Source organism: Amblyomma mixtum, chromosome 1 (genome assembly GCF_055824585.1).
Source record: "Amblyomma mixtum isolate Tamu chromosome 1, ASM5582458v1, whole genome shotgun sequence".
Classification (NCBI taxonomy): domain Eukaryota; kingdom Metazoa; phylum Arthropoda; class Arachnida; order Ixodida; family Ixodidae; genus Amblyomma; species Amblyomma mixtum.
Window position 1 is genome coordinate 29,911,313 of NC_143012.1, and position 25,350 is coordinate 29,936,662.

Consider the following 25,350-nt stretch of genomic DNA (forward strand, 5'->3'; position numbering starts at 1 on the left):
GTGGCAGGGTACAGACTGGCGGGGAAGCCGCCAACACGTGACACATGGTAGCTCAGGGTTGCTTGGCCCTAAAGATTGTCCCGCTATAACAGTACGTTTTTTCGTCTTTACTGTAGCTATAGCTCCAAGTACGTCAATGTAATCGCGGCAGATAGACCCACTGCTTGTGGATTAATGGCTTTGACGCTGAGCTGTTGAGCGCGAGGTCACAGATTTCACGTGGCCAAGTCGGCGAAATTCAAAAGTCACTCTTGTGCTGTGCTATGTCGTTGCACGTTTAAGAACCCCAGGTGGTCGAATTTAATTCGTAATCCTGCGCTACAGCGTCTGTTACAGGCCATGAGCAGCTTTCGGACGTTACATCCAATGTATATCGTCATATTAAACCACAACACTCGATTTTTTTTCCCCAAATATCGGTCCTACAATCGCCGCCTTCTGTTCACATTTATCCGCCAAACGTTGAAGAGCTTTTAGAATTCTAGAGAAATAATATTATAGGTGTTCGTCAGCCCGGTTAGGGAACCTGTTTTCAATTGGTCCAGCCGCCAAAATGACAGATGAAAACCTAATCCATTCACTTCCAACGTGTTTTCTATTTCTCTTATGTGCTCCAGAAAAAGTAGGGGTGGTAACGGTAAACCCGGCCTCTGTCCTCTACCTCAAACTGGCTGCAGCTTGAAAATTGCCGTGCTACAACTACTTTGACGTTTTGTGTCCACCTCCTGAGTTTGCGTATTGCCCTCATGTAATGCACTTTGGGCGCTCAGTGGGGGAATAAATGGTAAATGATGATAATATTCCCCTCTTTGATTTATTTTAATAAACGGATTCAGAGGCTGCGACTCATTACTCCAGAATGCGAGCCTTCTCGAGCTGTTACTATGGTAGCTATAGCAGACTCGTAGCTGAAGTCCTGGTGCGTTGGAGCGCATTTGTCAGTTGTCATCGAGATCAGTCACGAAGATAAGAGTGTGGCATAACCTCCCAGTACACACCTATGGTGAGAACGTTGGAGACTAACTAAATGTCTTGGTATTAGAAGACAGAACAGTGATCAGCTAGCAGAATAACGTTGAGAGGCAAATTACCGGGGACAGTGCAGCGGATTCCAAGGAAAGGAAGACGTAGCCAGTAGGGGACGAGTGTCATCCATTCAGATGGGGTGAAGGAAATTTCTGGGGAACTATAAGGTTTACCAAGGCTGATGCAAGACAGGGTTTTTTTTTTTTGGACTGAAATGAGAAGGGGCATTTGTCCTAAAGTGGACTTAACAAGGGCTGCTGCTGCTGATGATGATGACGTGGCGAGGACCACGATGGTAGTGGTGAAAATTAACACCCCAAAGGCTCGGCAGTGCCTTCCAAATAGTTGTTCTTTGCGGCCACGAGATGCCGCCACCGGTCTGCGGGCTTAGCGCTGTCTGCGGCACTAAACCGCGGCTTTCACCGACGTGCGTTTCGAACTGTTATATGGAGACGCCGCAAAGAATTGATTGATTGTAAAACATTTTATTCGCCGGAAAGAGCTTAGTAAGAGGTCGCGTTAAGTGGTCGAGAGTACGCAGCCCTCGACGACTTTGTCAGCCCACTCCACCGCCAAAACTTGCGTTCTGGGGTCAGAGCTAGCCAGCACGGTCTCCCACCGCTCGAGAGAAGGAGTGGTAACTAGATCACCCGGAGGTGACTCTATTTTGCAATCCCACAGGATGTGACCGTAGGTGGCTCGTTGGCCACAGTGTTTACAGTTTGGGCTGTAAAGATCTGGATAAATTTGCGTGAGGAGTGATGGGGTGCGCATCGATCTCGTCTGTACACGACGCCACGTAACCTCTGCATAGAACGTGTCATCTTCATAGAACGTGTGATGTAGGTCTGGTATTTGTGCCAGTTTGGGGGGAATTTTGATGAGCGAGAGGTTAAAATGGAAAGGGGACAGGACGGAGCCCTGTGGTGTTCCTTTACTTCCTAGTGTGATTGGGGCAAACCCTATTGTTCCGACCGTTATCACTGCTGTTCCGTTAGTGAGGAAGAAAGAAAGACATCGGCCCGCGCTGATATTTGAGGCGGCGACCACGTGACGCGCAGGCCGCCAGCACCACGCGTGCCCAGCGACTGATGTCGATGGGTTCTTCAGAGATCGGTCGCCCCATTCGTCGGGACACCACGGCCAGCAGGATAAGCGTCGCCTCCAGCAGACTGCGGAAGGGGAGCATGCGCAACCTGTCCGACGCCGCAGACGCAATCCTCTCTCAGGCAAGTCGCCAGCGTGTCCTGGTGCTATACCACCTTGTCCGAACCGTGAAAGTGCACAGCCTAGGGAAAGTAATAAGCCCGCACTAAATATGAGCTTTGAGTGTGGTGTATGAGCTTGAAGGGCAACCGAAGCGGTTTTAGAATTCGATGAGTTTAAGGTTGCCGAATGTGCGAAATGTGCTGGCAAAGCCTGCGAAATCGTTTTGCTCTAGCATTTGAAATGGTGGCGTAATCGCCGAATAAAGTCGTCGTCGACGTTCAGGCTTCTCTAAAGTGCGCAGCGACGGGCAGAGGCCCCGATAATGACGTCACATATGACAGCACTACGTTTCCAGCGAAGGAACGGTTATTCCATGGAAGAAAACCGACGTCATCGAAGGTGAAGCTCACAATACATTGTTTGGCGCCATCTGACGACGCACAGCAGGATGCAGGCGTTAAGCAGCGGACATCTGAAATTTCGGCAACAATGACGTCACTGCCGAGTTTCCTCGGACTCCTCCAGCGTAGTGAAGAAAAGCCTAAACATCGTCGCGGTTTTAATCGACGATTATGTCACTATTTTAAATGCTAGTGCAAAAATACTTTGCATGGTTTATCTAGAAGCTTGATAGATTCGAGTTCTTGAATAACCTCGAATTCGCAAAAAACCGTTTCAGCTTCCCTTTAAGGCGATTATTCGAAAGACTTGTCCTTAAGATGACACAGTGATGCCAGATGGCTCCGATTTGTTATTCCAAGACAGTAAGTAGTTGTCAAGACGGCTTCAAATGAATTCATATTCAAGTGACCGAATAATATTTTGCTGAAAATATTGCCAAGTTGTTAGTATCTTTATGCCAAACTGAACTTTTATTTGCTAAATGATTTAGCGTGCAGGTTAAATTTCGGATGTGAACGAAGTGTTACGCCAAGGAGCGTCACAGAATCGAATCGAAGGATGACGCGGTAATCTTTAGGTGCACATGAAGAACGATGACAAATCGATTGTGTTCGGAATAAAGTGCCATTAGGTAAGTTTTAGCTGAGTTTGTTCGCAAAAAGTAATTTTGCCATCAATCGACTAGATTTCTAAGTAAAGAATTTTCCTGTCATGTCACTTACGTTATTGATTACTAAACAAAAATTTAATGGTGTCATTAGCGTCAGAATACGGATCTCGTTTTGTTAAGGAAGCAATATGCAGGCAAATCATTATTGGAAATGAAAAACAAAAAATGTCATAAATTTAACCTTCTTACACACTTTTATTAATTTCCATTCGTTAAGATAAAGCTTTCCACAGCTGAACAAACTGAGACCTGTTAGCGAGATAATTACGCAGTAGCGTAGGCTTTCAAAGTTCCAGGAATTCTAGCTTTAAAAAGAGTATGGTCTGACTTCACCTTGAATTACGCGCCTGTTCCGACAAAGCTACACTGCCCGCATTGTGAAGGAACGAAGCCCTATTCAAACTCCGGCAATAATGAACGCTTTGGCCGGACGAAGACAAGACCTCTTGTCGAAACGTTGTTAAGTCCTTTTGTCGAAACGTTGTTTAAGCACCCTGGCGAATCCTCTTCCCTTGTTCACTTTGTGTTGTCAGGAAATCCATCTATTTGCCCTTTATCTACCATGTCTTTATTGTTGTCATCTAATTATGAGCAGCACTTTAGTCGATGCATGCCCCATATGGGCGGTGGCCATATAGCACTTGCCTGCACGTCAATCATGACATTCGACCAGACGCTTATGATCAATAGATTGCTTCAGTGCGTCAGTCGCCACTGAGTAAAAGAGATCTTCACGGCACGAAAGCGACTTGGCAAATCATGCTTACAGGAATTCACTAGTGCCACCATGCTTAACCTAATGTCAGTCTGGGTAGGTCTTTTTTGCTAGGCTATAAAAATGTAGTTAGAAGGTTTGATTTCATTAAAGTGATGCAGACAAAAAGTCAAACCGAAGTAATTTGTTTCGAATTGCGTGCACAAGATGAGATGATCCGCATGAAATGACATTGATAGAAAACTCGAACCGGGTCAATTATAATTTCTAAAGTTGTGAAACACTTTTCTTCACGCGAATTGGTGCTCAAAAACTCGTGATCAGGTGGTGTAAAGTTAATTCGACAGGTAGACGCTTTGGCAAATTCGTGTTTATTGCAGTGGACATACTGCTTTCTGTTTCCTTTCCCGCAGGACACAGAGCAGCAAAAAGACATCTGCGGCATCTTCCTGGAGAACATCGTGCTCATCCTTGTCCTGCTGTCGTTGATGGCGGGTTTCGCTCTGGGGGCAATCTTGAATCCATCGAACTTGTCTGCCCGCCAGGTCAGGTTCATAAGCCGTACTTTAAACGACGAGCTCCGAGTTGCGATGCCTTTTAACTACAGCTTTAACTGTCTTTCAACTATAACGACAACGGACTTCACTCTAGCTAACAGCTTCGCTGTAAGCCGAGGTGAACACCGATTGACTAGATTCCTTTTGATGATCATGTGCATTGTGACCCTGTCGCATTTGCAGCGTAAGAGTAAAGTACGAATCTGCGATCAAAGCGTTTCGGCGCCAGTTTAAAGACACTTCATGTCTACCGTTCGATGCGTGATCACCTGTAGTTGCACAAGGATTGCCTTTTTCCAGAACATTCCCCTACAAAATTTTTTATAGACAGTCTATAGACGTCCCATAAACTTGTGTTTATGGCCACAATGCAAAGTTTACAGGCAATACAAAGTATATAGACAGCCTATAGACAATCTATAGATTTGTTTGGTTTAGTTTTAGTTTATGGGGTTTAACATCTCAAAGCGACAAAGGCTATGAGAGACGCCGTAGTGGAGGGCTCCGGAAATTTCGACCATCTGGGGTTCTTTAACGTGCACTGACATCGCACAGTACACGGGCCTCTGGAATTTCTCCTCCAAAGAAATTCAACCGCCGCGGCCAGGATCTAACCCGCATCTTTCGGGTCAGCAGCCGAGCACCATAACGACTGAGCCACCGCGGCGGCAATCTATAGATTTGTGCCATACACTTTTAGTACACTTGTGCTTATAGACAGTCTATAGACTATGAATAAACAAAAATAAATATATATAGGAAGGCAATAGTGTCTATAAGAAGTCTACCGAATGCCTATAGAACATTTTTATACGAGAATTATTCCTAAAATATACAGTCGAACCTCGCTATAACGAAATGGTTTATAGCGAAATAATTAATATAACGAAGGAATGACAACTGAACTTGGAAGCTTGTTCAAAACGGGCTACAACGTAGTCGCCGGGCTCCTTCAACTTCGTTATAATGGGGTTTAACTGTAGTTTAATTGCACGACGAAAGCGCTGTCACTGCAGTGACTTTTTCAGGCGATTAAAGTTATGGTTTTGGGTGTCACTTTTCTACAGGCCTCGTTCTTAGTGCGGAAGAGTATACAGTGCATGTTACACGAGTAATCATACCGTAAATCAGATGCAGCAGCCCCAGATGGAGTCGAAGATCGTGTCAATGGAGTGAACGTTGTTGCAATGTTTTTAGCTATATCATAAGAAGCTCGTTCTGCTGAAAACCCGGCGTCACCCGTCGTCCTGCGTCAGTTGGAAAAAAATCCCAGAAGTGTCAAATGAAGCTAACGAATTGGGGGAGGGTCCAAATGAAGCTAAAATTGGCGAGGAGGTTCGTTGAATAGGGATATTTCAGAGTATAGAAGTGATTAATTAAAGTAAAATTAACCGGCATTGTGGTTCGCACCCAAACCCTCTGCGTTCCAAGCGGGCACGGAATGCATAGGCCACTAAGGGTCGAGCCTGAGTCACAACTTCCGTTGGTTCAAACGTGTTAGAGGGGCACCTACTGAGCGCATTGTGGTGGGCATGACTTTGTAAGGTGTGTTGGGGATGTGTAATGATGTAATAGCACTGATAACAATCAATGAAAGCAAACATCAATTTGCTAATAAGGCGTCAGAAAACATGCGGAATGATAAGGCGGTAGTATGATGTTTCATTCTACTGAAACAAATGGTGTGCGTGAGTATGTGGTGTCATGGGGTATAACGTCCCACAGCGACTTGGGCTACGAGGGACACCGTTGTGGAGGGCCCCAGATAATTTCGACCACTTGGGATTCTTTAACGTGCACTGACATCGCACAGAACACGGACCTGTAGAATTCGCCTCCATCGAAATACGACCGTCGCGGCCAGGATCGAATCCGCGTCTTTCGAATCTGCAGCCCAGCACCATAACCCCTGCGCCACCGCTGCAGCTGTGCATGAATATGTATCGGCGTAGAACGTCGTGCAGTGCAACCTGGATAGTGATGGATGATTGGTAATCGATAATCGTGATTGGTGAATGAGGAGAAGGCGCTATCGCGTCTATTCTTAGGGTGAAGCTTAAGCCACTCCAAGCTATCCCTAATCACCAACGGGGAATATGACCCGACACGCCCAAACTTCAACCACGGAGAACCGGCCACTCAGGCGCACATCCTCTGGTGATGCGAAAATAACCCGTCCCACAGGCCCTCCTGCCAGCTCCCTCTGCGGAAAGCTGGGCAAACTGTTCACTTATAGTAGGATACAACTTTAAAAAAAAAAACCGCAGTTGCTAACACTGGGCCGCGGTCTGCGGCGTCCTGTATTACTCCGCTGGCCAATCGCAACTGTAAACGAAATCAGCTTTTTGATGTTTCACTATATCAAACAATCCATGCATCAAAATTCAAGCGCACACAATTCTTTTTTCTTATGATAAGCTTCTTCTTTACGTAACAAGAAACGTTTAACCAGCGTACTACTTTTTCGTCGTGGAGGAATTCTGTGCGCGGAGGCTGAATGTGGGCGGAGCTTCATTGAAAGCTTAAGTTGTATACGAAACTGTAAACGAAATCAGCTTTCTAATGTTTGACTATATCAAACAATCCATGTATCAAAATTCAAGTGCTCATAATTCTTTTTTCTTGTGATAAGCTTGTTTACGCAGCAAGAAACGTTTAACCAGCGGACTACTTTTTCGTCGTGGAGGAATTCTGTGCGCGGAGGCTGGATGTGGACGGAGCTTCACTGAAGGCTTAAGTTGTATACGACTATAGCCAGACAAGAACACTCAACTTTCGCTCATTCCGTAGGCCCAGGACGTCGCCTCCGCCTGGGGGCCACAGAGGACCCACCAAATTCCTGACACTCATGGCAAAAAAATCAGGGGGCACTTTGTTGACCTTAAGTGCGGTGAGGAGAAAGCCTTAAGCGCGGTGTTGCTGCTTGTGTCACTGATGTGTTAAGATGTTAAGCTTCGCCTCTAAAAGTGGAACGCGACAGCGTCTTACAACGCTGCCAGGGAGTCCACAGAACGCCATCGCCCGTTCGGTTGTACGCCTTGCTCGTCGGTAAAATGGTTTTTGAGGAAAGGAAATGTATCTGTCTCGCATACCTCGGTGGACACCTGAACCTCGCCGTAACGGGAAGGGAGGAAGATGGGATTGAACGAAGACCCCGTATTCATTAGACGCGTCCTTGATCATTCCAAACCATCGAGCTGGCATGGCGGAGTGGTTAGCATGCTCGTCTCGCGCTCCGCAGACCGGGGTTTGATTCCCGAACTCAACCAATTTCCTACTCGATTTTATTTATTTATCTGGACTGATTAGAAAAGTTAATTAGTCTAATAGGGTGATTAAGCAATTAACGAAACGCATTCCCACTTACGTGGAGCATCACTATACGATCTCTTTAATTGGTTGCATGGTTACTAGCCAAAGTACAATTGGCCCCGTTTGAAATTCGCTCCCTGTGACGTCACGACCATTTCGACCAATTGAAAAGCGTGACATTTCTGTCAAAAACTCCTGCTTACAACGATGAGTCATTAAAGGCTTCCGCCTTAATAAAGTTGTGTGCCTGTCTCTCTCTCCTGATTTTTTTCTGAACGGCGCCTTGCGAGGCTCGCCCACGCCGTTCGACAAGGCACGCTCGCTCCTCGTTTCGCAGCTGAAGCTTCTCCGGCTTCCCGGCGAGATGTTCGAGCGTTTCCTGCTGTGCCTGCTTGTGCCGCTGTGCATGACGAGCGTGGTGAGCGCCGTGGGAGGTCGACCGACGGCGCAGGGCGCGCTCCTCACGCTGCGCGCGGTCGCCTACTTCGTCTTCACCACGGCGTGGGCCGCGCTGAGCGGTGTAGTCCTGGCGCACCTCATCGGGCCGGGCGTCGGCGCCAAGGAACTGCCCCCCTACCCGAAATTGGAGGCGTCGATGGGCGTCGACACGATGCTCGACATCTTCAGGTGCACCTTAAGGGAAATCTTAGTGCTAAAGTGCTACTTCACGGGGTCGAACCCAAACAAGAATTTAGTGGCACGACCTTGGGGGTGTAAAAATAAAACAAAAAAAAATTGCGAGGGCACTTTGGCAACTGAAGTGTTGAGAGGCGAAATCCGAGGACACTATGCAGTGACAACTTCCGGTGGATGTGACGTCACACTGTTCCCGTGGCTATATCGATGCCCAAATTGCACATCTTTCGGGATCTTCAGTAGTAATTACGCCTAATCACACATTTCTCCGTCTAATTCAACACAAATCCGACGTTTTTCCGGTCATTCGGTGACAATTTTCACTGTGCCGTGATGACTTCCGGTGGATGTGACGTCACACCATTCCCGTGGCTATGCCGACTTCCGCGCTATTTCGACGCAATTTCGACATTTTTGCCTATAATTAATTAACTAATTAATCTACAGTCATCAAACTTTACTTCTAGGTTCATTTCTTCCTTCTCTATCTGAAGCAACCACTGGTTTTCTTCTATCTTTTTCGACCCCAGGTGGTCGAAATTTCCGGAGCCCTTCACTACGGCGTCCCTCATAGCCTGAGTTGCTTTGGGACGTTAAACCCCAATAAACCAATAAACCAATCGTCTATCTTTTTCAGTTCCCGAGTTAGACGCATGTGACACGCTTTGTTAAAGGGGCCCAGAAACACAATCTTAGTTAACTGTTTTGCCTGTTGATTGCATATAGTGAGTTATAATGGTGCTATTAGCGTCGGTAATACCGCGTACATTCCGTTTTTTAATATTTTAATGTCCTCCCAGAAACAACTTCATGGCTCTGATGGTGTCGCCACACAGTGGCGAGTTTTTAGCAGCGGATATGACATCACCTGGCGCGAGCTTGATGACCGGACAAACAGTAAATATACTGCAAATTGTGTGAATAAATAGAGACACATTTTGTCACCTGTCTGCGTTTTATATTAGATCACCAAAAACAATTTGTTTGTCTTAGATAAAAGTCCTGCAAAGCAAGACAAATAAAAATACACCACCAGGGGCGCTCTGGCATGGAAACAACGCTGCCAGTCTCACAGAGAGCAGGCAACCATGGAGTACAAACTTCCGCGACGTGCTCTGGCTGGCTGTTTTGATTGGTTGCGCCAGGTGCCGTCATTGGGAGAGCGAAATAGGAGTGGGAAGCCCCGCCAAAATCGAGTTGAGGGCAGCGTTTTGTTTGCTTGTATTTTGAAATTTCTTCACTGAATAACTCCCGTTCCTGTGCATCGATTCCTGTCATTCTTTTTAAGTCAGCATCTGTGTGACATAAAGAACCCACCTGAAGTATAGCCGGTATTCCCCCAGGCAGTGTTTCGCAGCCCCTTTAACGGACGACAGTATGTGCCATTAAAGGCTTTGGCCTTAATATTGCTGCAACTGGGTTTCGAACCCGGGTGCGTCGCGAACAGATCAGCTTCGCTGGCCACTGCAGGAGAGCACTATGCTATCGCTGCAGTCGATCGCGCCTCGTGTTCAACAGCAGCACACACTTGCAGCGCACACTTGTATTGCATTTTTCATTGTGCCAGGTAGTGTATGCTGCAACAATCTCTTCTAACAATGATATTTCTCCTAGACGCATTCAATTTTCCGTTCATCCTCGTTTATAGACAACCATAAACTTGCAATAAAAAACTTTTCCACTAGCATTTTGCCGGCTTTCGAAGGAAGCTTTTTGTGTGGTTATTACATGGCAAGCCAAAAGGGTCGTAGGAAGTTGGTTTTATTTATTGGGGTTTAATGTCCCGAAACAACTCAGGCTATGAGGGACACCGTAGTGAAGGGCTCCGGAAATTTCGACCACTTGGGGTTCTTTAACGTGCACTGACATCGCAGAGCACACGGGACTCTAGAATTTCGCCTCCATCGAAATTCGGCCGCCGCGGCAGGGATCGAACCCGCGTCTTTCGGGTCAGCAGCCGAGCGCCGTAACCACTGAGCCACCGCGGCGGGGCAAGGTCGTAGGAAGTCTTTTGGGATATATTTTTTGAAAATTTGTATTTGTATTATGAAAATTTTACACTGGTATTTTTCCCGCTTTTTGGAAGAAGCTTTGTATCTGGCTGTGATATGACAAGTTCCTAAGAATTTTCTGAATATCTTTTTTTGTTGCAAATTTCTATTCGTAGAGGTCGCCCAAACCGGAAAACAGCAACTCAGAAGAGAACAAAAAAGGCAGTTGTAAAGAAGAATGTTTACTTGAAATGAGAAATACGGTCTAAGGTGTGATATGATATCAACTAAACGAGATGACCGTGTTAAAACAAAGTCAACATACTAAGAACTCACATGTAAAAAAAAAAGAATGAGTATACGTCACAAGTGATCCTTTGAAAGTATAAAAATTGAGGTAAAAGAAAAGTAAAGACCAGTTGAGACATGCGAAGAAATTGCATTACAGTGTTTACAGGTTGGTATCTGTTCTTTGATGTTGTACTCAATGCTGAGAAGTTAAAGCGCTCGTTTGTATGAACGAATCGATGTAACTACGGTACCGTGGACCGTATCCATCAGCTGAGGAGCCTTAACATAGGTTAAGAGTATGCCCTACCGTTTCTCCGTCTTGAGTGCTTATACAGAGTCTATCGCTTGTGGCGTCAAATATCTGCCTGTTGCACTTGAGCCTAAAAATTCCATCCCTTGCCTCGAAATGTAAACCTTTCTTTTTACGTGTCGGAAACATTTTCTTCTCAACTTTTATTTTAAGCCGTCCTTTATAGAGCACTATCGTCTAACGCGGCACACAAGTCGCTATCTGGCCGCAGCTGTTGTCTCCTACAGCAACACAACCTTTCAGCGACAAGCAACATAGACCTACGAACAAGAAGGACACAGCCACATTGCCTCGACTGAATTAGCAGCTGACTGATTTAGTGAGGTGCGCAGCGCCATGCCTCGCAATTGCACTGGTAGACAACTATTAACGACGACAGCTTTGTGAAAGGATGCGTGGAGGCTGTACATTGTGAAGACGATATGCGGAAGAGTGCATTGTAGGGAACATACGAAAAAAAATGGCTGTGGTTTAGCTCTGGTCAAACCTGGAGTGACGCGAGAGCGAGCGCTCTTCCCCTCCACTCCCCCTCCCACTCGACACGGCGCATGCGCACAGTTGTTGTAGCTGCTTTTCCGCACCACGTGACCAACCAGCTCAAGGGGCGCCACGCTGAAGGCTCGAAGAGCTGGCGTAGTGTAGCTTTCGCTACAAAAGAACACCCGCGGGCGTCGGGCAGTACAGATACACATCATGATATAACGAGCAGTACCGAAGTGATCTATGCCCTGTTCTGTGAATCTTCCTTAACCACGTTACAGCCTTCCAACCACTCGATGTTAAGTACTGTGATCTTTTTTTTCTTCTCGAATTCGAAACACCGTTATGTGGAGCACCAGCGATTGGGAATGTCATCAGGATTGGGTTAAAAGGACGATAAGCTCAATTGCATGTGTCCTGTAACTTACTTTGTGCGCTCTTTTTTTTCCTACCTAACTTCCATCAACAGGAACGCGATTCCTGACAACTTCGTGGAAGCATTCATGCTTTTGGTGAGTACGGCATCACACACTATGTGGCGCCTATGTCTATGATCCAGGCATTACATGTTGGTAGGCAATGAGGGAAATACTCTGTAGACTTCAAAGGGACGCACAAATGACTGGGCATCGTTTGGAATAGCGGTAACGAAGAATAATGAAAGGACAAGAGACATTAAATGATTTCAACAGCAGCTAGGTTTGACCAAGGTCATTTTCAAGGTCAAGCTTCACACAAACTCGGCGAGCCGGTTAGACCCCGTGGAGTAGCGCTTTCGCAGTAAAACATGGCCGCATAATCTGATGTCTATACCCCTTTTAAGCCAGCAACAAAGGTGGTTCGTGTCTAAAATTACAATGGTTGAAGCTCTTGCACCTCACTGCATAAAAGAAATTCGCGCAAATGAACTGTTTAAAATAGCTGCGGCTGCTGAAATGCGTCTGCGTCTGATTGGTGCTGCCATCTGTCGCAGACACGAACCACTGCTGCGACGAGCAACGCGACCAAGAACAAGTTCCTGCTGATCGACGAAGGCCGTCGCGCGACGGGCAACCTCGAAGGCGAGTTGCTACGTTGCATAAAGGTCCGCATCGATAATAATGAATGCGTCTTCGTTAGCGTGCGTAGATTCTGCCTCGGCGTCTGCTGCGTCCCGATACTTACCACTGTGCTCAGATTAAATAATTTTTCTGCTGCGTTTTACACTTTTCCAATAAAACTAGCGCAAGTCGAAATTTGGCGTTAGGCTTGTATGGAAACCTCCGCACCGTTTCTAGGTTTGCCTCGAGAAGGGTCGTAGTGCTACGGCTGAATTCTCGGTTCATGCCGAACAACAACATGTCCATGTTCCATATTCCCACATGTATTTCTATTTCAGTATCCTGTATTTGTACTACGTAATGTATAGCTCCTCCCTACCACTATCCTTTCATCTATTGCTCCCCTCTTTCTTTCCCTCTTCCTGTCCTCGCTCAGTCCTTTTATTCCCGCTAGCCGCAGCTCAAGGGTTTCAGGTTTGGATTGCAGATGCCGCGGCTAGCAATATATTTTCCTTCCATTTTTATTCTGATTAATAAACAGCCATTAAAAACATATGTTCCATACAAGCCAACTTCGCCTTGTCTACAGTGTCTCTTTAAGCAAATGATTATCCAGCGAAAGGCGTTAGCACTTTGTTTCATAGCACTTTGTTGCTGAGAAGTAATTGAACGCAATGTGATCACTAGCGAGCACTTTGGCGCGTGATTTAATTGACAATCGCGGCGATCTAAAAAAAAAAAACGCGGCAACAGTACCCAGTCTTCTGTATCTCGTTCTTCCTTACTCTCGGTGGTAAAAAATCCTAGATCACTATTAAACGGCAGCATTAATTAAATTCGTCTTTATTTCAATATCCTCGCTCTCGATCTTGTCCATCGGCTCAAGGGCCGTCACAAAATATACCTGAGCCCTTGTTAGACCACACATGTTCCTAACCCAGCTTGACTATCTTTGGACGTAAAGACTGATTACTTTCACTTACTCTTTACACTAGATGTAAGCTGCTTTTATGGCTGCTACTACTACTTCTACTGCCACTATTTTAGTCCCTTTTCTACAATTACTCTGAGTTTGTTCAGTATACGTTTAGCTGTGCTCAGTCCTACGTTAGCAGCTTAATAGCTAAAATGTCTACGCGATAAATAATGTCACTCGTGGTACCTCTTTGGTAAAGCTGCACTGAGGGCATAAACACTTTATATCAATTTAAATTGATATCTATATCAGCCCCGCCGCGGTGGCTCAGTGGTTACGGCGCTCGGCTGCTGGTTTTATTTATTTATTTATTTACAATACCCCTAAGGGCCCTCGTGCGAGGGTATTACATAGGGGGGGGGGGGGGGGGGGGGCGATACAAGCATAAAAATATGGCACAGGAATTTGAACAAAATACACGTAATAATGAATTAAAACTAGTAATGTACACAAATAATAACAAACAACGCAGAATAAAATACTCAGTAAATGCACATAATACAACAAAAATACCAAATCTGTTAGTCCATGGTTTGCTTTAACGAATGCTGAAACGATTGTGGGTTAACCTCAGTAGCTATGTGTGATGGCAAGTTATTCCAATCTATTATAGTGCGAGGAATGAATGATTTCGCGTAGAGCAATGAACGGCATGTGATGCGTTTTATTTTGTTAACGTGGTCACGGCGAGGAAAGACTGCAGGGTGTGGCAAAAAGAAGTCGTCGTGGAGGGTGGGATGGTGATACAGTTTGTGAAGCAAGGTTAGGCGAGCGAAATGGCGTCGACATGATAGCGGTTCCAACTCGGCACGTTGTTTTAATGCTGTGACACTGGTGAAGCGTGAATAATCTGAAAAGATGAAGCGAACAGCACGGTTTTGCAGGGATTCAAGGTTGTTTATGATGTAAGCTTGATGAGGGTCCCATATGGCAGAAGCATACTCAACTTTCGGGCGGATTAGCGTGATGTAAGCAAGTTTTTTTAAATGTGAAGGCGCGTGTTTGAGATTATGCCTAAGAAGGCCGAGTGCGCGATTTGCTGATGCTAAGATTGTGTTAATATGGTAATGCCAAGTTAGGTCAGACTGAAAGTGAACTCCTAGGTACTTGTAAGTTGTTGTAAGTTCAACTCTATCGTTATTGAGGAAGTAGGTTGTAGCAATTCGAGTGGAACGGCTGAAAGACGCGGGTTCGATCCCGGCCGCGGCGGCTGAATTTCGATGAAGGCGAAATTCTAGAGACCCGTGTGCTGTGCGATGTCAGTGCACGTTAAAGAACCCCAGGTGGTCGAAATTTCCGGAGCCCTTCACTACGGCGTCTCTCATAGCCTGAGATGCTTTGGGACATTAAACCCCAATAAACCAAACCAAACCAAACTATATCTATATCAATTTAGATTCGTACCCCGGACCGAGGCGAATTTTTATCGAACTGCGAAGTTTCTGAGAAAGCTGTACATCTTTCCTTTACAGCCGCATGACTGCGCTTGGGTGGATGCCAGTGAGTAATTACTCCCTTATTATCGATTTAAATTGTGCAGCGGCCGAAGGCGGCGACGAAATACTCCAGGATAAGGTGGCCGACACCAACGTCTGCGGCCTGGTCTTCTTCTCGCTGATGGTCGGATTCGCCCTGTCCCGGTCAGCGCCAGCCGACCCTCAGCCGACGTCACTCGGAGGCGACGTCAGTTCCCCTGGTGCCCAGGCAGGCCCCCGCGCCAACATGCTCCTTCGCGTGTGCCGTGTGCTCTGCCTCAAGTTCATGCGCATGTCCGAGCTGACGCTGTGGTACACGCCCATCGCTGTGAGCGTGCTCATCGCCGCGGACATGTCCCGCGTGGAGGACCTGTCCCGGGTGCTGTGGCACCTGGGGCTGTACGCCTTTACGGTGGTCCTGGGACTAGCGTTCCACGCCTTCCTGTTCCTGCCCATCCTGTATATGACCAGGGTAAGGCTCCGGCGTATAGGAAGAAAGTAGCGCACCCGGCATGCGCCTGTTCCCCCGAATTGGGTTTTCAAACTACGGAACCATCGCCGCTCATGGTGGTCAAACGGCAGCTGGGCGAAAGATACGCCGCAACAAAGACGGGCGCGACAAGGCGAATGTTGTTCTGTCGCAGTGTCTATGGCGCAGGGGCGCACTGCCTTCTCCGTATTTGTGGGACGATACGAATATTGGTCTGTCGCACTGTGCGCGGCAAAAAGGTGCATCGTTACCAAGAATTCATGGGAAGCGCTCCTAGTTTGTTTGGCTGTCACCGTGTGCCTCATGGCTCTGAACATTGAAAAATAGTGTACTGACATTATCCGTGACGTAAAAAAGAACGAGAATGACCGAGTGCCTGTCATTTAAGCTCTACATATAGGCCATGGTTATGCTTAGCGGCTCTAAATGGGCGCTGTCTTGCGTGGTCCACTGCGAGACAAAGGTCTCCTTTGGCCTCCTGTAATCATCACAAATCAAACCTGTCCTGCACTTGCTGCGCCTGCGCTGTCTAGGGATAAGGGGGCCATGGGTTGCGCAGGAGTTAATTAGTAGGGAGTGCAGATTAGTCTTGTCCTTTTCCGGCGTTATCAAAGTGTCGTATACTCTAGACCGCACCCTTCTTATCTCCTTTACTCAATTCAATTCAATTCAATTAAATTCATTTATTTCACCACATATATGCATGGTCGGAGCTCTTGGGCAAAAAGCTGCTCAGGGCAGCTTGACGAGGCCCAAGAGACCGTAACAAGGTAGAGCAGTGCCGATACATTATTGAAATATAACAATAAAAAAAATGCAATATTGTATGCAAGGAAAACAAGGAAAACACGGCTAGTGTTACAATATAAAAACTGACTGTGTATATCTTGTATTGAAACATAATACATGTTCAAAAAGACCGTTGTACACGACATAATTACGCAATGGACGTCAGTATTTGATAACAAAACACAATGTGATCAAATGATGAACAGACATTTTAGGATTTTATTGGGCATTTAGAAATTGTTCCCGCGAGTCGCTTCTTGTGGGCCTAGCGTCAAATTTATACTTGTTTAGCAGTGAGGGGAGGTTATGCTTCCCCTCCATCATCCGTACTCCATCATCCGTACTGAGTCTCCGCGTTATGGCAGAGAATAAATTAATATGCATTGACGGGGTGATGATCCAGAGAAGGAGGTGCTGTCGAGTGGAAGCAGAGAGTCAGGTGCTGTGATGACGTTAGGAAATTTGCTTAGGGTGAGTAGGGCTTGCGCAGGATTGGCACAGCTGAGCACCTGTGAGAAGAGCTTTTATCCTACTTTCTAACAGACCTGACTGAGGACCACGACCGCCGTCGAATGAGGGTGCATGCTGGTTCTGATGGTGATGATGATTAGGAGGAAAATGACACTGAGCGACGCCACTAGGAAACCGATTGCTTCCCTTTGAAAAGCATCGAAGGAGGAGATCTGTGTGCTGTTCTACTTTTCCAAGTACAAGTGTGCCGCTTTGTACAGCAACAACTTTTGTATGGGTTCTAAATAATTGTTTGTACTCCAGCCCCCTATTTCCCAGTTTTTCACCGTATCTTGCAGAGCAAAAGCGGTGACAGCCGAGGTGCTTCAAGCTCTTCTGTAGTCTCTGTTGCACACCGGTTACCTTCGGAGCAAGCGTTTGTTTTATGAGTTAGCTTGAGGAACTCATCGGCTCGTTTGGCGGCGTCCGGTGTCACACTTGGATGCCGAGTGCATAAGGGTGCTTCAGCGAGCACTTTCGAAAATTCTTAAAAATAGACTTTTCGCGAAAAAAGAAGTCCTCTACAGGAGTAAAATTTCAGCTGTGGCAGAGGTGAATAATTATAAGAAATGTGCATATTACCCACTAATTTCATTTCATTTATTGTACCCCTCAGAGCCAGAGGCATTACAGAGGGGCAGTGGCAAAACACAAGAATAAGATTAGAAAATACAGCAAAGAGACAAATTTAATTAACACCTGAGTATACAATGCTAGCTATTGCTTCGCGGAATATCTCATAATTATTGATGTCGGCAATATCTATGGGAAGGTGATTCCAGTCACGCGAGGTACGCAGCAGAAATGACTTGGAAAAATATTTGGTGTTAGAAGAAACTAAACCGACTTTATGATTATGGTCAGCACGATGGGATATATAAAATGGCTGTGGGATAAGGCGATCGCGCAGTACAGGATGATGACACAACTTGTGAAATAATGCGATACGAGGAACTTTTCGACGAAGTGACAGCGATGGAAGAGAAAGGCTAGACTTCATAGCAGTTACGCTTGCAGTGCGATTGTAATTAGTGAGGATGAAACGCGCAGAGTTATTCTGAACCATCTCAAGAGCAGTGATATGACTGTCATAAGGAGGGTCCCAGACTGATGATTGATACTCCAGTTTAAAACGAATTAGTGTTTTATATAGCAAAAGTTTCACAGAAGAAGGAACGTTGAAAAAATGGCGACGTAAGTAACCTAGAATTAGTAATTAACTTTTAAATTAACAAATTTTGGGCGGTTATTGCCAATGACGAGTTTGTAGCCACGCAGAAGACGATGCCGTATTAGTTTTTAAAGCGAAGAAAGCGTCATTTCCTAAAGCCCTGCAGCGCGAGAAAGTCTCGCATTTGTTTCCCGCACCAAACCAAAACTCGGTTCATGAGGGCCGCCTAAATTCTAGTGCAAAAGCGGCATCCGCTGGTGTCGTGTTGCAAAGGCTGGGGAGCCGAATTCGAAACCTCTGCAGTAATTTCCCCGACTAGGTAGCCTCGACGCTCACATTAGACTGCGGGCGGCGTTATCTTCTTCGTCGTCGCTCGGGGCAAGAGAAAGGCCTGGTCACCGCTAACTACTCGATTGTCGATTTTGAGGACCATGATAGGTACTGGCTTCGCGCTCTCCCTGTATATCTACCCCCGGAAACGGGCTTCTTTTTTTCGCATCACACTAGCTTATTCAAAGGAATAAAGCCATGCTTCTCTGACAGCGCTCAGATTTGTTTAGCGGTGCCGCTTTCTCGACATGCATTGTGGGATGCATGTCGAGATGCAGCGTTTATCTAACGGCTTTACAGTTAAAACAAACGAGACTGCCTTCATTGCTCAAAACTCAAGCAGAACCGAAAACTGGGAGAGTACAGCGCAAAAAACGAAGACAGGGGAAGAAACACGCAAACAAACATACTTGTTTGTTTGTGTGTTTCTTCCCTTGTCTTCGTTTTTCGCGCTGTACATAATGTTGATTGCTGAAAATTTTGTGGTGCAGTAACGCTAAGATTATTTCGACCAGATGCATGAATTTTGTGGCCGCGTGCAGGAGGAGACGGGTGTCATTTGTTTTAAGAAGCGGCAGCCCATATCCCAATTGGAAAACAACAGAAAATTTTCTGTTGTCACAACACATTTTCTTCTAGTATTTCGGGACCTGAAAACAGAAATTCTTGTTGTAACAACAGGAGCTTCTCTTGAATTAAGCAGTCTCCTGTCGCAACGACAAACCCAGTTCTGCCGTAATAACAGCCATGTTCGCAACACAACACAAAAATCGGTAGTAGCGACATAACAACAGGAATTCCTGTTGCATCTCTAGGCCGGCTCTGTCGTACTTTTCGGCTGCTATGATTAAGAAATTTTGACCCCAGGCGTTTAGTAGCTCCGAGCCGTAGAACAAACATGACTAAACAAAATTTGAATATTTGAATCTTTCAGTTAGTTGCAGCCCGATTCGGGAACTCTATCTCGAATGGAGTCCCTCGAACGTATACCAATAGGGACGAGAACACACTATCTTTACATAATCCTCTCAAATAGCTTTCCCTCCATTGCAATGCACAAAATAAGGCGGTCTTTCATGGCGTGCACAGCAGATTAAGGTATCGGTCTGGAGACGTTTTCAAGTGATATTCTTAACGTTTGCTGGTTCCATGTTCAAAACCTTTTGTTTAACATATCCCCTGAGGAACAAATCCAAGGGTGATAAATGGGGTCACCTAGGAGGTGATCTAGGGTGACCTGCGAACCGCAGCCTAGGTAAGCCGGGCTGCGGTTTCAACACGCCGAAACCACTAGTGATGAATGAACTCATGAACTGCAGAACCGATGAAGGAAAATGCAGCGGTGCTCCTTTACGCCGGAACCCGTTTCTTTTTCAACACATCCAGTGGCGACTCATGCAAATTCAGAGACGACCCCCTTAAGAACGCCGTCTGTGTACTTCTTTTCAGTAAAGCCTCCGTAATGAAGTAAGGACCAACAATACGGCCGTTATTAATGCCATACCAAGCATTTGATGAACATCTTACCTGGTGCATACGCTCGCGGAGCCACTGTGGGTTCTGGTCGCACCATTAATGGTCGCTGTGCAAATTGGTACTCGAATCCCTGCGGAACTGGACCTCGTCAATCCAAAGTCCTCTGTCGAGAGATTCTGTGTCTTCGTTCAATTCATACAGGCACTAGTTGCAGAAATCGAGCCGTCTCTGAAAGTCTTTTGGTGTGAGCTTCTGGTGAAGACGCACATGATTGGGTGGTAGCTGTGTCTTGAAATCGACCTCCAGATTGAAGCCGAGCTCTTTCCATATGCAGCGGTAATTTCCCACACGCTTGCTTCTGGCCTGGCGGAGATTTATCCCAGGATATTGATGCCAAAATCACCGGTAGCTTTGGCTGGTCACTTCCTTTTCTGAATATGGACTGATGCAGTGATCTTAAATCGATGAAATATGGATATAAACTTGGGACGAGTCGGCTCGCGACAGCCATAATGTTGGGCAGCATGCCGTCTGGATGTCAGCTCCGCGTCCATTTTCGCGCTCACGTAAAAAAATCACAAGCGATCACATAAGCGGTCCACGTTCTCGGTAACAGAGTATTGGAGTTGCGCTGGCGCGGTCACTCTTCAATATTCCCGTTGTGAAGTTGAAGTTTCCGCCTTGGCATGGGCGCAGTGGTGCTTCCGCACATTTAAGTCATTTGAGACCCCGACACTACAATGGCCATGTGGCACGCGCACCCCTAAAACAAGCACTTCAAAGGCAAACGTCCAAGCTTTTTGTGAAACTGGAGCGACAAACCACAAGGACAACTACGTGAGAGCCTACAGCCAATCCCGCGCAAGCTCTCCTTGCTTCGCGGATGAATCGTTTCTTTGTCTGACGCGCTTCCTAGCACGCAGCGATTATGCACCAACAGCAGCTAAACCTGAAGACTAAATGAACGGATGATGACGCCTCACGTCTAGCCAGTCTGTTATCATATCAGAAATGGCGGAGACAAAGAAAGGGAAAGGAAACTACAAGCTGCACTTATCAGGGCTCTCAGGATCGACGACGCGTAGCTGAAAATGACTAAACTTTTTCTGTGCCCTGAGCGACGAAGCAAAAGATAACGCCATTCGCAATCTAAGCCGAGCGTTGAGGCTCCCTAGTCGGGGAAATTAGCACAGTCGTTTCGAATTCGGGGACGCCGTCTTTGCAACACGTTACCTGCGGACGTTGTTCGCACTAGACTTCCGGCGCTTTCTCTTTGGTTCAGAAAAAAAATCTCTGCCTCTCCCGTAACCGAGAGTAGAGTAAGCATGAAATGTTTACGGGCCTAATGTCATCTCGGTGGACACCCGAACCGCACCGTACAGGAAGGGAGGAACGCCACCACCCGTTCAGCGCGATGCCTTGTCATTTGAACGCAAGGTTTTTTGAGGAAAGGAAATGGCGCAGTAATTCTCTGCCATCTCGGTGGACACCCGAACCGCACCGTAAAGGAAGGGAGGAACGCCACCACCCGTTCGGCACGATGCCTTGCCCTTTGAACGCAGCGCTTCTCCCCCGGATCACGTACGACAACGAAGTGCAACATGCAATTTATGTGGTTTTTGCACGCGTTATTAGAAATCGGAAATTATAATTCCGTGCGTTATCAAACCCACAGCTCCACTGATATCTTGATAAACATTGAGAAGGCACTGGCAGCAGTTATTTTTTGTCTCGTTTGGAGACCAACCAGCGCTTGCATGCCGGTCGCGTAGGAGGGCTTACGGAGTCTCGTTAAATCTCGCTAAGTCTCGTACGGTGCCCGGATGTTCTCGTTTCAGAGCCCGGATGACTCGATTTCAGTGCCCGGATGACTCGATTTCAGTGCCCGGATGACTCGATTTCAGTGCCCGGATGAGTGGATTTCAGTGCCCGGATGAGTGGATTTCAGTGCCCGGATGATGGCTCTCGGTCTCGGCGTGACGTCACCACACTGCCGACAACGGGGGCTAAAAGCATTTCATGCTTAAAAAAACGCAACAGTTTGTCACGCTTCAAGGCTTTAGAAAATGACGTTTTCTTCACTTCAAAAACTGATACGGCATAGTCTTCTGCGTGGCTACGAACTCGGCATTCGCAAAAACCGCGAAACTTTGTTAAAAAGATAGTCGTTCAAGTTTAATAATTAGCTAGATAATTGGCATGTTTTCAACAATTACTGACGTCCGCCGCAGCTGAGGGTTTCCTCCTGTAGAATTAATTGTTGGCTCCGGAAATTTCGACCACCTGGGGTTCTTTAACGTGCACTGACATCGCACAGTACACGGCCCTCTAGAATTTCTCCCCCAGAGAAATACAACCGTCGCGGCCGGGATCGAACCCGCGTCTTTCGGGTCCGTAGCCGAGCGCCATAACCACTGAGTCACCGCGGCGGCGGAGGATGAAGGAAAGGAGTCGTCCTTCGTCGGTTTCCACCGCACTTTTGTCAGGCCGATTTCCACAAAGTGGGCAGCCCTTTATCTCGTTTCTCTCACTTCCAACTTCCTCCCTTTTCTCCCCTGATCCATTAGAAGAAAGGCCACACTGTATAAGAAATATCGTAAAACTAAGAGCCCCTCCTTATTCAAAAAACTGAAGTTATTGACGTGTTCGCTTAAAGGGTCAGTCTACTCACCGAGATGAGTGTATAAATAATGACATATTCTGGTAGTTGGCACCCTATAACATCAATAACGAGGGAACTGCTCCCGGTTTAGGCAGGAATTTATATTTTATTTCGGCGTTAAAAGTCGCGTAAAAATGCATGGTGGCGACCCCAAACGTTCGTTTTGTTCAAGAAGGTGGTAGTCTTTTTTTGTAGAAGCATAAGTGAATATACTACGTATCATTTGTATGCCCCAATGTCAGAGAAAAGCACTTTTTGTTCTAGTAAACTGTAGAAGGCGTACCGCTCGCTTTTTCTGTAAATCACATGAATATTTATAGTTACACGCACGCAAAACGCAGGCACATTCCCACTTTTAGTTCAGCGTATGCTAGCAGAGACGCAAAAATAAACTCAGCCTATAGTGGCGCCATCTAGTTGTCAGGACGGGAACCGTTGCTGTAAACAAACCGACTCTCCACTTAAGCCTAGGAGCCGCAGAATCGTCACTCTAATTATTAAAATAAAGCAAATTTATCTCTTATATGTTTTCTTATAGGCGAGATGAGACGAAGCGAAAGACAGGCGCCCCATTTATGGCCAGTGAACGCACTGAAAAAGGCAGCAAAAACGAGAATTCAGTTCGAAGCACCATAGTCCAGCTTCGACGGGCGCCGCCATGTTTGTCGCCGCGCGGCGAAAATCAAGATGGTTGCCAGATGAGACTACGATCTCACACAGAAGTGTTCCCACATCAATAAATTCTATTTTAAAATGTTCTACCACACTTCTTGGCACCACAGCTGGCTAAACGGTAATTTGAGTAAAGAGCTATCGGTTGCCGCAAAGAAAATATGGTCGATAAAATTCAGTAGACTCACCCTTTAAGACAGGAATGAAAAGTGCTAAGCGTCTTTACCTATCGTGTTTATCGGAAAAGATAAGAGTTAATCCAAAACAAGTGTGGAAGCATATTAAAAATACTAAAAAAGATAACATTGGAATTCCGTCTTTGGTGCACAATAACAGCGTTGTAGCAGACGACTTGAGTAAAGCTGAAATTTTTAACGCGTATTTTCACTCAGTATTTGTCAGTGATCAAGCAGATCTTAATCTAGTCACGCAAAATTTCACACACTTGCCAGAAATGGAAGATGTAATGATAACTGAGACGGGTGTGATGGCGCTGCTGTCTAATCTAAATTCCCATCCTGCTCACGGCCCCCACGATATATCAAATGATATTTTGAAGCTATGTGCAATAGAAATAGCTCCATTTTTGGTCACAATATTCAATAAATCCCTGGATTATAAAAACTCCCAAATGACTGGAAACTTGCGAATGTAACGCCAATACATAAAGATGGTGATCGCGCAAATATATAATTACAGACCGGTGTCCCTCACCTCTGTTTCTTGTAAAACACTGGAGCATATAATATATTCTGGTCTTGTGAAGCACCTTAATGGCAATTATTTCTTCATTACCGCTCAACATGGTTTCCGTTCGGGCCTATCGCGTACAACTCAGCTCACTGAGTTCATCCATGATGTCGCGGAAGGTATAGATAGGTGTGTTGAAATAGACGCAGTTTTTCTTGATTTCCGCAAGGCTTTTGACGTGGTTTCGCATTCTCTGCTCTTAACAAAGTTATCATATTTAGGTATACCTTCTAGACTTCTTGGATGGATTCAAGATTATTTGTAGGCACGGCAACAACGGGTACTTATAAACGGTGTCACTTCGCAGTCTGTTCAGGTTTTATCGGGTGTGCCGCAAGGCTCGGTACTTGGGCCTTTGTTGTTTCTTGTTTTTGTAAATGATTTGCCGAGTGATCTGTGCTCCCGTGTTAGGCTGTACGCCGATGACTGTGTTGTTTACCGTTCTGTCATGTGCGCAAATGATACCATTCTGTTGCAGTCTGACCTTGACAAGGTATGTGCGTGGTGTGACAAATGGAAGATGACTCTCAACACCAGTAAATGTTACTTCATGCAGTTCACAAACAAAAAAAGAAGATATGGGGCAACTATAATCTAAATCAATCTGTTGTACAGACAAAGGACAGAGTGAAGTATCTCGGTATCACATTTACAGCGAAGTTGGATTCGACCGCACACGTCGACGCGATAACTGCCAAACCTTCCCGGGTTCTCAACCTTTTTAAAAGAAACTTTAAACATACAACTCCACGCCTAAAAGAAACATTGTACGTTACGAATGTCAGGCCAGTTATCGAATATGGATGGGTATGTTGGGACCCGTTCACAAATATTTTAAGAGACAAGCTAGAACGAGTTCAGAAGCGGGCAGCAAGGTTCGTAACTGGGAATTATAATTTTAAGGTTAGAAGTTCTGAACTTCGAGAAGCTCTTGGTTGGAAGTTATTATCCCACCGAAGAAAAGTTTTTAGAATAAAGTTTTTGTACATCATTTACAATAATAAAACAGGAATTAATAAAAGCCTCTATTTAAGGCAACCTCACTACGTTTCGAGTAGAAGGGACAATACCATGAAATTTAGAGGGTATAACTGCCGGATTAATACATTTAAATATTCATTTTTTCCCAACACAATAAGTGACTGGAACCTGCTGCCTAATGAAGTGTTTGAGAGCGAGAATTTCCAGGCCGCAATAGGGGATATTCAAAATTCCGCAAGTGCGCTTTCCCGCATGACATTGTTGCCCCAAACAAGATGGCTGACCATGCGTTTCCAGCTGAAACAAAGCAACAAAGTCTGTTTTTTTGTTTGCTTCTTCCAAAATACGTTTCTCACATTCTATCCACACCTTTAGCGCCTGTCCAGTAGCGCACGTAGTTCCTTTATAGCGAAGTCGGCCATCTTGTTT

The 25,350-nt window shown here is 45.9% G+C and overlaps 1 protein-coding gene across 1 annotated transcript in view; it reads left to right on the forward strand.

Moving 5' to 3' along the window:
- LOC149365925 (excitatory amino acid transporter-like) overlaps window positions 1-25,350 on the forward strand; it is a 34,745-nt gene that overhangs the window by 4,864 nt on the left and 4,531 nt on the right. Inside the window, exons 2-7 of the mRNA XM_089569446.1 lie at window positions 2,088-2,255; window positions 4,436-4,567; window positions 8,229-8,518; window positions 12,069-12,111; window positions 12,573-12,660; window positions 15,156-15,562. Coding sequence (XP_089425572.1) covers window positions 2,088-2,255; window positions 4,436-4,567; window positions 8,229-8,518; window positions 12,069-12,111; window positions 12,573-12,660; window positions 15,156-15,562 — 1,128 coding nt within the window. The remainder of the gene's footprint in view (window positions 1-2,087; window positions 2,256-4,435; window positions 4,568-8,228; window positions 8,519-12,068; window positions 12,112-12,572; window positions 12,661-15,155; window positions 15,563-25,350) is intronic.